Raw genomic sequence first — 17697 nt, 5'->3', positions numbered from 1 at the left:
AAGGTATTGCATATCTGTATGCTTTTTCATGTCATCATAGATTGCTACAAACAATTGTTGGTACCACAAAAGGAATACTTTGTAAGCCATACAAAGATTTACTTTGTGTGGAAACACATCTTCAATATACGGTACCTGAAAAATGGTTTTAAAATATGATAATGCTTCTTATTCTGTATGATAGAATGTTTTTTAGATGGTATGTATATTTTATATATTTATATGGAATTACATTGTTTAATATTACCTCATAATTTTACCAAAGATTTTGTGTATTCAGAAACCATTTCAGAAGGAGAAGCCAGGCTTGCATATCGCCCAAGAGATGAAAATTTTTTGAACCTGAAAAAGGGTGATGTAGTTCTTGTGAAAAGCAAAAATGCTGGCAAGAAGACACATTTGTGGGGTGGGCAGGTAGGCTATCTGCTTGTGATTCTGTCCAGTTAATCATTGTTGAGGTCCTCAACTAAAAAAATAAAAATAAAATCCAACTGCTTGTTGGTCTCATAAGATGTCTGAGGCTACTGGTATTTCCTGCATGTAACAGCGAAGTAATACCTTCAAGACTGACTTATATTGAATACTTGCAATGTGACTTTTTAATTTACTATAAACAATTTTTTGAAGATTAAGCCTTGCTCCTAATATTAACATTTTTTCTACAAGGTTATGGGTAGTTTGCGGTTTGGATTTTTTCCAAGCTCTTTCATCAAAGAGTACATGGTTATCCATGATCCTCCCAAAGTCGCAGTCAGCATTCAGGTATTCTGTGTCGCATGAGTTTTAAGTTTTGGCCGTCGCATGTTGTTGTTATCATAACATGTTATGTAATAATATAACCATGTTGTTATTAGGACATTGGGGTGTCTCATAAAAAATCCATTTTTGTAAGGATATCTACGGATCAGTAGCATGTAAAGCAAATAGAACATTGTCACGATTCATTGTTTGCAATTGTTAGTCGTGGTTTTCATCTTTTATGGCTTTGGTCATCATTGACAGCGTAGAAACTTTCTGAACAATTTGTTACATTTTAGAAAACATTATCAAAATATGTCTGATTAAATTTTTCCTTTCACACTGAAGCTTTGTGCAAATGTTTACATTAGTCGTGTGATATTCTATTATATTATTCGATGTTCTAGTAACTAACAGTAAAATCTTGATGTGAACTGTAATTTTGGTGAAGTACATTTAGTTTAGATTCTTTCTTGGCTTTGTGTTTATGTTTTAAATATTATAAACATACATGTAGTTAGTTGTCTGTCTTCATTATTTATTTAAAAAAAGCTTTTCAACAAATTCAAAGCATGTGGCCATTGCTAATGCGTGATTGAGTTCAAACGCATTGATAAATCTAGCAGCAAGGTATTTGTTAAGCTGTTGTGTCATATTTCTTACATAGAAGATGTGAAATTTTCTCCAGTGTTATAAGTTTTAATAACAGTGGATGTCATCGAATTTTCATTGAATTTCTTTTTCTATTTATCATTGTCATTTTTCTTTTAATAAAATATATTTTTGAAAAATTTGTATTTAATAATTTGAAACTTTTGTAATCAGGATTTTCTGAAAGGAAGGAGTCCACAGCCTACAAATGATCCTTTTTCTAATCTGGTTGCTGAAAAACAAGTAAATTTTACTATTTTATATTAGATTGTGTTTTATTTCACAATTATTATTATGCTTTATTTTTTTAAGAAAATTACATTTGAAAAGTCGAAAAAATTAGATCAAGAAAACCAACAACGTTTTGCTAACAGTGAGGATGAAAAACCTCCATCTGTTGATGAAGCAGTCAAAGTGGTGACTGCTGGAAGCCAAAAGGATGGTATGGAATTCATTTTGTTTCAATGAATCTAAATCGCTGAAAGTTTTTGCTCATTTTGTATTTGTGTTTTTTTTTTAAAACAGATGTTGGATTGCAACAACAAGAGAATGTTAGAAGCACGGATGTCAAAATGGTTTCTGGAGAATCGCAGGATCAATTGCCTAATCCTGGTGAAGGTGACGAGGAACGAAGTGATGAAGGTCGGGAACAGATGACAAAGCAGGATCATCACACCAAAGAGGAAGATGCTGAAGAAAGAAAAGAGAATGTTGAAATGAAGGAACTGAATCCAGAAATTGCAAATGTAATAAATAACAACCCAAATACTGAAAGCACTGATAGTAATTCCAGTGAAAAAGGTACGAGTACTGATCATGGCAATGGTAAAGGTACTGGTGAGATGCCGCCTGATATTGCAGCACTTCTGGGAGACGTAAAATCAGTTGGAGATGAACAAAAAATTGTTGATCCAGGCAAGGTGGATGAGAATCCGCAAGCAGCCCCAGAATCGAAGGAAGAGGCCGTAGAAAAAGAGTTGGAACCAGGAAAAAAAGATTTGAAAGAAAGTGAAAAGGAACAACATACAGAAGAAAATAAAAAGATTGAAGAAAACACATCTACTGACAAATCAGATGAATTTCAGTCGAGTGAGATGGATAATCGAAAAGAAAGCTCACACACACAAAAAAGCGTTGTCCAGCTAGCCAACCAAGATTTACAAAAAGATGAGAACAAAAAGGAAGAACCTAATACTGAATCTCACAATACTGAGGAAAATTATACAGCCACTGATTCTCCACATAACGATAAAAGTAGTTTGAGTGAAAAAGATCAACAGGAAAAACCCGATGAAGTTGGAGAACAAAGTACTGAGAGCAATGCAGAACATGCTACTAAAACTACTGTACCCTTATCTGAAAAAGATCCCAATGCTACTGAAGAGAAGGAACATGAAACTAAACCTCTTAGTACTGGAGAAAACAAATTATCCCCCGACTCTCCACAAGAAAACCAAGCTGAAACTAAAAGTGTGTCGAGTGAAAATGATCAGCAGGAAAAACCTAATGATGTGGAAAAACAAATTACTGAGAATGATGTAGAACATATTACTAAAACTACTGAACCACAACCACCTGAAAGTGATCCCTCTGCCGATACAGGAAATCAAGGTTTAGCTGATAATCAAAGCAATGAGAATAAAATAGAAAATATTGATCCTGATACACCTACTCCAGTCGACCAAGAAAAATTTGTTGTTGATACTGTGGCAGAAGAGGATGGAACTGAACAGTCGAAAGGCGAAATGGATGACAGCACTGTGAGAGCAAGTGAGATTGATCAGGGTGTCCAAGATAAAGTCGTTGACTCAGCTGTACTAGGTCACCAAAGTCAAAGCTATAAAATAGATCCTGACCCAGCTGTGCTCGATGATGAGAATGTAAGTGATGGAACCAAATCTTCTCATGATTCAGATTCTACATTGAAAGAAGGTACTGACAAACAATCACCAACTGATAATGAAACTAATGAGTCTGATAATGATAAGACCGAACTGAATGGTCAAAGCCAGAATCTACCATCCAGTTCTGACATAAATAATGCAGATACTGATCCAAAGAAGATGGAATCAGAGAAAGGCCAAATAGTTGATGAAAAGGGTAAAATGAACCAGGATTCTGAGGAGGAGCCATCTGCAAATCAAATTGAACCAGAGGAAAGTGACCAGGCTCCTTCCAATGAACCAACAAAAACAAGTGATGGTGGTGACAAAGCAGAAGAATTAAATAACAAGTCAAGTGATACTGAACAAGAGCAAGAGAGAAACGTCAATGATGACATGGAGAAACATGAGATTGAAAAACCTGATGACAGTACTATTCCTCCTGAGAAAGTAGAACAAGAAAGCGAAAGTCACACGAATGCTGAGGAAACAAGGAAGTCTGATGATGTTGCTTCTAAAGATTCTGATTCGTCTGATGAAAAATTACATTCAGGCCATGATGAACAAGAAAAAAAAGTATCAGAGAATGATAAAAATGACAAAGTGAATATGGCGAAATTAGAAGAAATTGATAGTGTTGATGAACCAGAAAAAACTGAAGATACTCAAACTCAGGAAACTGTTGATGGGAATGAGCGGCCTACTGCTGATAACTCTCCAAAGCAAGAGGGTGATGATCACAAACTATCCAAAACTGATCCTGTTAATATTAACAGTGATGAGAAAAATACAGAGACTGAACTTTCTAATGATTTCCCAAGACAGGACAGCGGCATTGAAACCAAAGATTCTAGCAAAGATAATGTTGTTACCACTCAAAGTTCAGAAACAACAGAAGACAGCTTGGATCATGACAAGAATGTGGAGGATATTTCTTCTCAACCCAAAACTGAGCCAGAGAATGGTGATTCAAAAGACGGTGACCAAGAAACTGCACAGAATGTAGGTAATGGATCGGAAGTTCAAACTGATGCAGAAAAAGTCAGAGATGAACCTAAAGGTAATATGGAGCAAGGCGATTCACAAGAGGATCGTCAAGAAACTGCACATAGTCAAAGTAATGATTCACAACAAGGTGAAAGGAATGATCAAGCTGTAGAAAAAATCAATGAAAATGTAGTACAACAACAATCCATTCATGAACAAAGGGGGGTTGTTTCTGAAAAGACTGGTACTGTGCAAGAAGATTCTGATTCATCTAATGTTTCTGATGATGGGATTGCACCAGATGGAAATCAGAATAACTTGAGCGATAGCAATACAGAGCCTGGAAAAGCTGTTGAAGAACACCCACAACCAACTGGGAAAATCGATATAGATTCATCAGGTCAGTGGCACATCAGTATTTTTCTTTTTGTAGAATCGGTGTTTTGTTGCATTCGGTGTATTAATTTTGTAGATGAATAATTTTTGTTGATTTCTCATTAATTTTGTTGTTGCATGTGATTGGTTTTATTTTAACTTTAAGCAATCATTTTGCAAAGGTGGCATGCATGAAACCGGAGATTCTAATTTTGGTGATACTGATGATCCGCTACTGAAATGGTTTCGACCGAAATATGGAGCAGATTTTATGTATACCAATCGTGATACTGAAGAAGATGAATCTGAGTCCATAAATTCTGTCGTTACAAAACTGTCTGAAGTCGATGGCAATGATGGTGTTAGCGAAAATCATAGCAATGTTGGTGAACATTTGACCAGCGAGTTTGCCATATCAAGTAACAAAAACTGGTCTCCATATTACTTAGATGACCCATTTCGACGCAGAACATTTGCTATATCAAATTCTCCAGATTTGTTGGTTAGTGGTAGAGATGATGAAGCATCAGTATATGAAGATAAAAATGGGGATTCGGAATCAGTTACTAAATCTCCTAATGGTGATGTGGATATTATTAGTCTTGATATTCATGATGATAAATCAGATTGGAAGTTGTTTTGGATTGAAGACCATGAGACACCAAATGTCATAGACGATCCATTCTTAAAAAGAACAATTTGTTTAAATTCTCATGGAATAAAGGATGAAGCAGTAAATACAAATGAAAATGCGGAAAATGATTCAGAAACCCATATGGATCAGGATATCACAAAGAATGACTTAAAATCAGACTGGGGATTGTTGTGGATTGAACAGCACCAGACACCAAATGTTATAGATGATCCATTCTTAAAAAGAACAATTTTTTTGAAATCTCATGAATTAAAAGATAAATCTCCATCATCAGTCAATGCAGCTGGAAATGTAGAAAACGATTCAGTTACCCCGACTGAAGATGATGTGGTGATCGAGTTAGATACAACTAAACATGACTTACAATCAAATTGGGGATTGCTGTGGCTTGAACATCATCAGACACCAAATTTTATAGATGATCCATTTTTGCTGAGAACAATTCATGTGAAACCTCATATATTTCAAGTCAAAGATAACTTGCATCAGGATGATGATATTGCTGCGCATCCTGGTAGAGATTTGGCTGATGATACTGAAAAAGTCACAGATGAAGAAAACAGTTTAGATGAGTCTGACAGCCCAGATGGTGTGTCATTAAGATTCATTAACAACCCCTTTTTGCAGAAATCTATGTTGGTGAAACCAGTTTCTCCTAAATATGTATTTATAATTTCTGATACTAAAACCGAATCTACAGAAGAAAGGGTTGATGAAAGTATGATTATGAATGATATCATCCATGATGAAAATGAATACAGCTCGTATTTCAATGATCCTCTCTTAAAATGGATTCTTCCCAGTACCACAAATACAATGCCGTTGTTGGAGTCCGATCAACCAATTGACAGTGATGCAGATGAGTTAGATGTTACACTGGAAAACTTGGGTAAAACTGAGGTTTCAGAGGAAGATGATGTTTCAGAAGATGAATATGAATCGTCTGAAGAGAATTCAATTGAGAATGTAGATTCTGATGTTGCAAAACAATATAATGAGTTCTATCGTCCGCTTGAAACAACGGTACAGACCCACCATGAATCCTCAGATATGCCCGACTGGATTTCTTTGCGGGGACTATTGAGCTCATTTCAAGATCTGTTGGAAGATATGTCATTACTTCGCATTGGTATTGGAGATATAAAAAAAGATTTGAACCTATTGAAAAAAGTCAAACCAGACATGATGGCTGACTGTAACAGTATGGCCAAGATATTCAAACAAAATGTCACCAATGTTGAAAACCAGATTTATGCAAACATTCAATTTCTAAGAAAAAGGCTTTACACCACCAGCACAACCAGAGAAGATCCGAATGAGGCTGATGAAGCAATAATTCCAAAGTACAAAGCGACATTATTGAATATTACTGTGAAAGTTGAGAAACTACAAGATGAAATGAATACTATACATGATACAATTGCAAAAGAAATATACAGCGATTCGGATGATACAGATGATATCGTGAATGAAATAAATGAGAAAGCTACTGATGAAATTTTGAAATTACAACAGAAACTGGATGATCTAAACAAGAAACTGTCAGACAAAGATTCAGAAAGTAGCAATTTAGTTCAAAAAATGGAGAAAGAAGCTGAAGAATTTAAGTCTCGTATTTCAGAATTGGAAAAATCTGTTTTACAAAAACATGATGAACAAAAAAATATTTATGAACGTTCAAGAGAACAGGAGGAAAAAATGGAAGAAAAACTAGCTGAATTTCAAACATCATTACAAGAAAAAAATTCGGAACAAATCAAAGCAGCACATGAAGAAACGAGAGCAGTGAAAGAAAAACTGAGGGATCTAGAGGAATCACTGAAACTTAATGTGGAAGCAGACAAACCTTTTGTAGAACGAATTATCACACTTGAAGAAGAGTTGACATCACGTAAACAAGGGGAGATGGAAAAAACAAGAAAAGAAAAATTTGAAGCTACTCTTCTAAGGTCAAAAATTCAAGCGCTTGAACGGCAGCTCAAAAAGAGGTTCAATCATGATAATTCTAAAATGTTGATGGAAGCTGATGATTTGAAAGAAAAAGTCAGAAGTCTTGAAAACAGCTTGACAGCTAAAATTGCAGAAGAGAAAGATGAGCTTTCTGCCAAGGAAAAAGAAAGTGAATTGAGAGAACGAATCGAGTTGCTGGAAAAAGAGCTAAAAGATCGATTGGAATCTGTTGATATTTCAGCTAGAGACGAACAAGCAAATGAGCTAAAAGCTCGTGTACAAGCTATGGAAGATAGATTAAAGGCTCAAATTGAACAATTGGATGCCCAAAAAACTCAAACCGTTGATCTTGTTGATAAAAGCCCGAAAGCTAAATCCAAATCAATAAAAAAAAGTAAAAAGAAAAATATTAAGAAAAAAGAAGTTATGGAATTTCTTAACACGTTCTTCTTCTCGCAAAACGATCACATAGAAACCACAAATCAAACTCCCGTTCTCACAAATCAAACAGATGTAATTTCAACGAATATTTTTGATGAAAATATGTTGCAAAGTGTGAATACTGATTTTAGTAAGTGATTCTATCTTGTTCCTGCAAAAAAAAAATGGCCAAGTTGGTGGCAAAACTGGAACTTCGATTTATTCATTTCTAATTTGTAATTTTTATGTCTCACAGCATCACTGTATATTGGCACTTCACACATTCATAAATTGTTTTGCAAATTATCAAACTACCATCTTGGTCATTTTCTTTAGCATTGCATGTTTTAATTTATCTGGAATTGATCTTTGCATGATTATTGATTTGTTTTCACTTGTAAGAATGCATCATGGAGCCATCAAAGAGGAGAGCATGTGGTGCAAAACACTTCTCCAAAGACTTCTGCAGTGCACTCCAGTGCTGTTGGTCACCTGTTATGAACGACCCTTCTGTTCCTCCTTGCTATTTTTCATGTAGGTGGATGAGTAATCTATTTCTATGCCTGGGTGAAAAAATTAGTGTGAGATCTTGTGTGTGTTTCAGTAGTTCTTTTTTTATCTCTTTTATTGACAGTGATTGTTCATACTAAAAAAGGCTTTATTGCAGTGCTACAGATGGAAAATTCAAAAAACAAAGAACTACATCAAAGTGCTTTGAGTAATGACAAAAAAAGTGAAGAAAGGTCGGGAGAATACAATGTTCTTCATGAGGGCAAAGTTGTAAACTGGGATGAGACACTTGATGAAAAGTCAGCAAGTGAAAAGAAAGTAGGGTGGGATGAATCATTAGGCGCAGAGACGGACAATGAACATATTTTAGAAGCGCTAGAAATTGCTAAGAAAGGTAATTACATGGAATCCAGAATTAATTACCGGTAAATGTTTTGATTTTTGAACATTTATATTTGCTTTCAGTTAATCTCAACATTTTAGGTATATAAAAATTAATTTCACTGAATGTATTTAACTTCTTCTGTTGCACATCAACCTATTTAGAATATAAACTGTTATATTAGGTTATGTCCATCTATAAATATGTATATATTTCTCAAATGCTTTTCGGCAGACTTGTTTCGGTATGCTTGCTTTTCCTTCTGTGCAAATTCATGCTACTGTGTAAAAACAACATTACAATTATAAAACACTGCATTACACTGGTATGATTTTACTGTGTATATCTGATTGTTTCTAGAAAAAGTGGTGGACGCTACAAGGGACAACTCAATAAAAGATGAAATAGACTCAGATACGGTAACCAAACAGCCCAGTGGTGAAGATGCAGAACCAGAGTTAACGCCACCTACTACAGTAACCACTTTGGAAACGCTCGTCACGGAGCAAGTTACTCCTGAAACAGATACTTCTCAACAGTTTACAGAAACTGTAACCACACCAACCCCTGATCTTCAACTGGAAACCACCCTTCCACCACAACATGTTGATACAACAGATAGCATTCTTGCATATGAAACTAATAAAACTGCAGCACAAGAAGTAAAAAGTCATCTTTCTGTGAGTACAGAGAAATCTGATGAGAAAGATAATGTAGATCCAGATGTAGGTATTTACTAACAATGTTATCTAATTATCAACATCTTACCTTTTTTAACCCATTTAAATCATTATTAAAGGAAGAAGAGACGCTACATGCGGAAAGTTTCTGGTTGAGACTGTTACTTGTCTTCTCAAAGTTACCTTATGATATTATTTATATTTTGGAGCCACTATTCAATGCGGTAAGTAAAGGCATGTGCGGTTTTCGTTTAGGTTTTGCAAATCATGAGCATTATTGTTGCAAGTCGATTGCAAGTTGACCTTGTTTGTAGTTGTACATACCACACTTTAAAGCCAAGTTGATTTTACACCCATTTAACTTGAATACCTTAAGTATGAAGCTACGATCGCAGGGTTTCCAATTTTTATCTCAATTGAACTTTCTCTTTGGGCGAGATGGCTTAGTGGTTAGAGCATTTCACCCTACTGTTTTGGTGTCTAGGCTGTATATCTCAGTTAACTCTGATGCCCACTGCATCGCTTGTAATGATTTGGGTAATCAGTGCAGTGTTTCACTGACTGCAGGTGAACATGGTTTTGTGGTGGATTTGAATTTTTATTATGTACTTTACACATCACATTGGTCAGTTATTTATAAGCCATATGAATGCCATAGTATTATAGGAAAGCAATTTCATATACCGTGTATGGAAACATTGGAATGTGTCTGTTTGATGAAGATGGAATATTTCAGGTTACAGTATACGGTTTTCGCTAAGTGAGTCATCATCATGTCAGTAAAATATTTTATTGGACACGTTTAGTGGCCATAACGATCGTTTCAAAATTTTGTTGTTATTGTTATTTTCTTTCGTCATTATCATTAAAAAATCGCCTTTCTCTTCGAATACTGGACCAATTGCTTTGGAATTTTCAGTGGTTCAAGATTGATTTTTTTGCCAGAAGGCTATTACTTTCATTTATTCCTGAAATTTCTATGAATCTTATGAGATCTAATATTTCATCCGAAATTGCGCTGTATTAATTTTTAATTATGGAAACACGGTTTTTGAGGGTACGCTACCGGTAACGTCAAAGGTAAACCCTGCTTCGCTCTGGTCCACGTGTCCATATATTTGAGCGTTGCTCTCTTGTTTTCTAATGTGAAGAGGGAAACACAACTTGGATTATTTCACAACCACTTAGCGTTTACTGCTTAGAAAATATCTTTGAAGTCTCCAGTTTTCGTTGTCATTATGTAACAGGCTATGAGCTCAACTGGTGATTTGATATTCTTAGTCTAAGTAAATTGCGAAACTTTTAAGAGAACTTGCTTATTACTTATCAATTTTAATCGGTAAGTATGTTGATAGGTATTTGTCTGTCTGTTAGATGCACGCGATATCTCACGAAAGCGAGATTGAATCTGCTCCAGATTTTGCATGTGCATTCATCATATGTCGGACCAGAAGCCTATTGATTGTAGATGAATTTTGTCGTATAATCAGCGAGTTATTAATTAATTAGTGATGGGACACAAGGTGTCACTATGGAGTAAGAGCGCTGTTTTGGGGGATCCCCTAACTTTCAATGATAAGTCTTTGGTCTCTAACTGATATTCTCGTTTTTGAACTCGTTCATAAAACTACTTCATTTATTTAATCTTTAATGAATCCTTAGCTAGTGTTATGCACAAGTAGCTCTCCCGCTTTTGTGCAGTTCAGGTAGTTTATAATGTGTGCATAAATAACTATTATTAGAATATTAGTAATAGGCTGGGTACAGTGATTGCAAATCAAAATTCCTCCCCATAATTGGAAAAATTTCTCCCCGTTTGTGAAACGTTGTCTTAGATCTTATATCTTTGAGCAAACTTGTGTGAAAAATCTGAAAGTATGAGTATGACGTGACCAAAGCTGACACTAGAAGGTGCTAAAAGGTTATAAAATCAATGAATACTGGTTTTGAAATAGAAAGAGTACCAGCAGTCTCCAAGTTGCTTATTAATTCATACAATATGGTATTTGGTGGGGTCAGAAACACTGACAATAACAATGTCTTTATCCCAGTCTTCAGTGCAAACTAAAAATTGTTTTAATGTTTGACAATGTCTCGATTGTGTTGAAATAAATGTGAGATTGTATTTCTGTATGCCAATTTGCTGCTTGTCAAGAGTCTTGCTCTCAGTAGTAGGCACACAGGCAAAGAAGCTCAGGGCTTCTAAATTATAACTTCAACAACACCATATTGGGGAGTACATACAGTTAAAAATGTTAATCTAATATTACTAAATAAAAATACATTCAACATGCTGAATTTGATCATCTTCGAAGATGTGGCCATTACCAAGAAACTCTGCTGACAATTCTGCAATACAGTCGTATGATTTTTCTTTAGTTCTTGACCAACTTGATCCGTAAATATTCTCGTGGCGACGAGCCCGCCCGTGTTGTCTCGAAACTTACAACAGCAAAACGGGAAACACCCCATGTGGCCGATACCGGTGCACAGTTATTATTGGACACGTAAGTGGACATAACGATCGTTTCAATATTATGTTGTTGTTTTACGTCATCATTCTCATTAAAAAATCGCTTTTTTCTTCGAATACTGGACCACTTGCTTTAAAATTTTCAGTTTTATTTATTTCTAAATTTTCTATGAATCTTATGAGATCTAATACTTTCTCCAAAATTGCGCTGTATTGCTTTTTAATTATGGGAACATGGTTTTTAATCCGCCAAGCGTGACGGCTGACTGAAAATTCTTGCGACTCAAAACTCGGAAGTTTGTTGAAGCAATGACATTAAACAACATGATGCGCAACTCCGGCATTTTGTCCGAAGATCGTATTCGATAGCACGCTCCAATGCACATACTTGACGAGACGAAAACGAGCGGATGTGTGCTGCTTTCAAGGCGTAGCACGAATGGTGTTCGTGTCTGCTTTGACAGTTGTTGTCGATTTTAATGATATTTTTGAAAGTTGGGGTAAAAAGAAATCGGTAAAAGGTAAGGTGAATACTATTGTTGTATATCACACCCGGGCATCGCACTGTTAAGTACATGTGGGAAAGCCAGCCTTTGTCAAATACTACGAAGTTATTAATTCAGTACGGTACGTAGTTGCCCATTTGCCGAAATTACATATTTACTTACCCCTTATGGTTTCAAATAGTTCATGCACCTCCAGTTAGATTTTTTTAATCAGTGAGGATATATACTCATTGTTGATTGCTGCTCATTGTAACATACTATTACGCATTCACTTTTATTTGCGTATTGAATCAAATTGTTAACAAGTTCACCTAACATTTCACTCATACCGGTCTATATTGTATAGTCTGATTTCTCAAGTATTTGGAGCCACGAATGCTTGTAATTTTCTGACTAAACCCTTTTATTAGTTGGTTTATATACCAAATTCAGTAAAATATTTCTTAAATAAAACATGAGATATTGGATTTATTAGCTTTTCCATTCTGAATCATATAGACTGCTTTATTTATTCTTAACGAAAATTAATAAATCTCCTCTCTTTCTTCAGATGTGAAAGTTGTGGACAAACCTGTCTAAGCATTGTGAGACTCTTGCAGCACAAGAGGCAATAGCAGATATAGTAAGTATATCAATCAAGAAATTAAGCCGACATAAAGCAAAACTTTCAACTATTCGTCTAATCTCAATTTCCTATTATTTATTCACAGGACAACTATAGCAGACGGGGAGATATCAGAAGTCTGGCGACATATCAGTGACAGTGTGTTTCCAAGAAATATAATGCAATTGAAATGCGGTCTTATTTGTAAAAAGGCACAAAACACGCCAGACATACTTAAAACAGCTTTGGAAATGAGGATTACGGGTACCTCACTGCACCTGTGTTATATTTGGTTCATCAACTTTTGGTAGTACTATAGAAGAAATTCCGGAAGGGGTATAATCATCATTCATGATAAAATACTATCATATATATTTTGAACAACTTCAATCTAGACCAGGAATCTCAAACTCGCGGCCCCAGAGAACTTCCAGTGCGGCCCTCGAACGCTTAACAATAATTGTAATAGTATTTTTGAAGTTTTTTTTTTTTATCTAAATGTAATAGATTTTTCAAACTTTCTAAAGTGAAATTGATTATTCACACAGAAAACAATTTACTGAAAGTAGTTTTGGAATATTAATTTTTTTGTCCACATTTTGACCCAATTAAGAATACACATCAAGCTAGCAAAAGAATACTTGAATAAAACACTTGAGTAATTAAATTAAACGCAAAGTACATGAAGAAGGTGGCATTTTCGAAGAAAATGGGAGTTGTAACATTTCTGCTCTTCACAAAATTCTGAAGCACATTGTTTAATTTGTCATATTTCCGTCAATACAATCAAAAAACACAATAAGTTCAGCAGTCAATATGACAAATTCGAAGACCAACTTCGAACAGAAAATTTCCATGTGTTTGTATATTAATATAATTATACAACGACTTAGTTACTAAAAATCAATATCAATAATAATTCAAGCAATCCTATGCCATGCAATGTAGTGCGAAATGTCTTGTCGAAAAAATCTGTCATTTGTTTTTTTACTGATCTATACATGAAATGATAAAAGTAACTTTTTTGCATTACTGGAATTAATTAAACATTCGTAAAGATCCAGATAAACCCATGATCATGTGGCCTCGTTAGTTAGAGTTGGTACTATAAAATCATTTCAGACTGGCCTTAGTATGCTGGTGACACAAAAAAGATGCCAAACGCCAGGACAAATGTAATTATTAAAACATTGAGTTTATACTGTAGTATTTTTGTTATATATTTAGTTCATATATTTAGATTAAGTTATTTTTAGTGTATGTATTATTCTTTCCTTATTCAAAGCTTGTTCAAAAATGATTTTGATGGTTGTACATAGAATTTTACGATTTTCTATAATAAATACTGTAACTTGCAAATGTTGCAATAATAGTGGAATGCAAATATTAATATGTAATTGCATTTGAAATTGAAGAAAATAATAAAACTTAATCCAACTGTTTAGTTGCATCACAATATATGTCACAAACTAAAACTATCTTAAAAATATCTTTTAAGTATACATTATCAAAAACTGTTTGCGGCTCTTTTTACAATTTTCAAAATGCAATGCGGCTCTCGAAAACCCATGAGTTTGACACCACTGATCTATTCTAGACGATTCAAGCATTGCTTTGGGAAATTATATCACTTCAATTAAATTGAAATAATCTCGCTATATTAAATACAAAATCGTTGCTATCATAAAGGTAAACCAATTCAGCCACTCGAAATATATTGGCCTTCACAAAGCAATGGAGGCAAAATTGAGAGTTCATGAGCTATGAACATTTGTTCTTTTCTTTGTCTTGAACTTTCCATACTCCACAGCCCCTATTAATTTTTTTTAATTTTAATTACCATGTGATGGTCATACATATCTTTAACTTGTATTTTCTGTCATGATGTATTATCTCAATGTGCCAAACTATTAATTAGTGTGCATATTTTGCTTCCAGATGACATAAATGTATTGTCATGTTTATTACCTCAGTATTGACAAGAAAAAGGTGCCAGTAAATTAGGTAAAAAAATTTTCAACTCATTGTTATAATCAGAATTCACAATCAATAGGAATTATAAACAACCAACAATCAGTGAGAATTGTATGCGAAATCCCTCAGAATAAATTTGTCTAAAATCGGAGGAAGGCAAAAAATATGGGTAGTTTCCATCCACACAAGCATTTCAAGAAGACTTGCTCGAGCCAAACTAAATGAGCATCGTCAGGTGATCGGTAAGGCTGCAAGTTGAATTCAGCCCTGCAACCTCCTGCATAGAAGATAATATTAATTAGTGGGCTATGAGCTAAATTCCTAAATTTAAACAAACCTATCTACGATGCATTATGTACCAGCAATGTTACCTACGATTAACTGAATATGTAATATGTCTAATAAATTCACCTACAAAAGCAAGTTCGATAGGTGCAAACTTTGTGTTATGCAATTGTATCGCAGCACAGTTTTGTATGACACCCTCTTTAAATGAAATTTCAATGATTAAGCGCAAACATGAAAATTACTAACTTTGAACTTTGTCATTATCTGCAAAATGTTCCACACAAATCTTTCCGCTATCGCGTTTGTAATCTTCTCTGATAAAAAAAACGTCTATGATGTCCAGCATTGCTCTTTACAGCTTGCCTGTTATTCCAGCTTTCCAAGTAAGCAAAACTTTTTAGATATAGAGATTATTTTGTTTCGTTACAGGCGCAAAAAGGCAGGTACTACACGTAAAAAAGACGCCGAGTAGCAAAAGCGAGCGGAAAACGGACGCGAAAGGCGACGAGAAATATGTGCATTGGAGCGTATCATGAAATACAATGTTTTGCCTGTAGTCTTATGGAGTGACGTCAGAGTTGCCTATCATGTTGTTTAATGTCATTGGTTGAAGGTACGGTACCGGTAACGTCAAAGGTACGGTAAGGGACTACTTCGCTCTGGTCCACGTATCCATATATTCGAGCGTTGCTCTCTTGTTAAAGTGTGGAAAATTTATTTAGAGCTCTGCACCATGGAAGTCGATCGAAGAGTGACGAGGCCGTGGCCTTTTTTCAGTCGAAGGCGATCGCTTTACTTTCTCGTATCGTATTTATTCGTCTCTTGCCTTTCTACACGTCGGCTTCATTTTATTATTACTGTTGTATTAATAATCGTGCTTTCAAGTCTGCCAGTTTGCGCAATCATTTCAGAGAGGTCCTCGTCACAATTGTGCAACTGACAATCCGATTAGTCTTATAACGTTTTACCAGGGTTTTCCGCTCTACCGATCGCATAACTGACAGTTACCTGATTTACTAGTACCGTAGCTCGTCTGCTTAACACAAAAACGGACAGTTATTATCGCATTGTGCGTGCTCGTATGGTATGCCGGCGAATTGCAGCAACAAAGGGCGTGGTGTATTTGCAAAGTATTTCCATATGGTGTCTTGAGAAGCGATTGTTCAATTTTGTCGTGCAGGTTACATGGTTATGTCAAACAGGACTGCAGGAAAGTTCAAAATACAAAATAAAATAATAGAAATTTCATCGTTAAAATCGAATCAGCCTTGTCTGTTCAATTACAAATCACTGGTTACAGGGTTACCAGTGGGTAAATAAATTCATTATGATCGTCTAAGTTCTTTTGAATATAATCATAATATATCATCAATGGTATTCCTGCAAGATGCGTCACATTCTTTCATGTACATCTGCGTATGCCAGACTGGATTCCATGGCAGGTGCACGCCCGAGGGCGCTAGCGCTCCGCAAAAATGCACGCGAGCGAAATCAATTTTGCACGCCGAAAATTTGCAATTGCTCACCAATGTAAATCGGTTTAAATGGTTTTAAAATCAATAATCCAGTAATATAAAGATGCCAAAATATTATACCTCCACAATTGTCGACAAATACCAGCTTGCAAGATTTGGTCTGATCGAAATATTGCGAAGCAAAAAGACCATGGACCTTTCCCCAACCTTTGACCCGCGAAAAATTCCTCTCATTGTTACGTCCTTTTTTGCATCTTGCTGATTGGCAAATGTCACGAAGTAAACAAGGAAGTCGATGCTCGGGGAAAGGTCCATATCGTGTTGAATGATAGGAAATAGGAATCCCGTGAGAATAGTTATGGACGAAAAGATCGCCTCCGCACCAATGGCCAAGTACGGCTCTGATTCGGCGTATTTTTCATACAATAATTTTACACGAATGTACTGAACAGTACCGGTATCTAAAGTTGCTCAAACACTCCCAAAATTAGTGACAAAGTATGAAAATAATGTTTGGGGTCAAAGGTCAAACGTCCATTTTGCTCTAATTTGACGTATTTTTTATCCATTAATCCTACGTAAAAACACTACCAAAATTAATGACAATGTATGTCCATTTTGCTCTGGTTCAACGTATTTTTCATCCAATAATTTTACGCGGATGTACTGAACAGTACCGGTATCCAAAGTCGCAGAAACACTCTCAAAATTAGCGACAAACTGTAGAAATAATGTTTGGGGTCAAAGGTCAAACGTCCATTTTTTCTCTGATTCAACGTATTTTTTATCCGATACTGGTAATTTTACGCGGATGTATTGAGAGGTATCTGATGTCAAAGTCAGTTGCACGCGAGTGCAGTTGTTTTGCACGTCGTGAGCTATAATTGCACGCCAGGAATTCTTATTTGCACGCGGGAATTTCTGATTGCACGCCCGATTTCTCGTTCAAAAAGGCCATGAAATCCAGACTGGTGCGTATGACATGACTTTTGCTTTCTTGACATGGCAGATGGATTATCGAATCCTTGTTATCTTGGAATGCCGATATGTTCAATCGTGATTCGTGAATACGTTTATAATGTTAACCCTTGGATGGAGCAAATTGATTTATAGTGCAATTTCTTTGTTTTTTTAAACACATTACAG

The 17697-nt window shown here is 35.4% G+C and overlaps 1 protein-coding gene across 2 annotated transcripts in view; it reads left to right on the top strand.

Moving 5' to 3' along the window:
• LOC120335233 (uncharacterized) overlaps positions 1-17697 on the top strand; it is a 33002-nt gene that overhangs the window by 898 nt on the left and 14407 nt on the right. The window contains exons 2-11 of one of the 2 annotated variants that reach the window (XM_039402708.2): positions 281-414; positions 667-762; positions 1564-1632; positions 1702-1831; positions 1915-4659; positions 4817-7810; positions 8062-8193; positions 8327-8563; positions 8912-9276; positions 9351-9455. In XM_039402708.2, coding sequence (XP_039258642.2) covers positions 281-414; positions 667-762; positions 1564-1632; positions 1702-1831; positions 1915-4659; positions 4817-7810; positions 8062-8193; positions 8327-8563; positions 8912-9276; positions 9351-9455 — 7007 coding nt within the window. The remainder of the gene's footprint in view (positions 1-280; positions 415-666; positions 763-1563; positions 1633-1701; positions 1832-1914; positions 4660-4816; positions 7811-8061; positions 8194-8326; positions 8564-8911; positions 9277-9350; positions 9456-17697) is intronic. The other variant, XM_039402709.2, reaches the window with a different exon arrangement.

This window comes from Styela clava, chromosome 2 (assembly GCF_964204865.1).
Source record: "Styela clava chromosome 2, kaStyClav1.hap1.2, whole genome shotgun sequence".
NCBI classification, from domain to species: domain Eukaryota; kingdom Metazoa; phylum Chordata; class Ascidiacea; order Stolidobranchia; family Styelidae; genus Styela; species Styela clava.
Note: the sequence above shows the minus strand (reverse complement) of the source record. Positions and strands in the feature narration are given on the sequence as shown.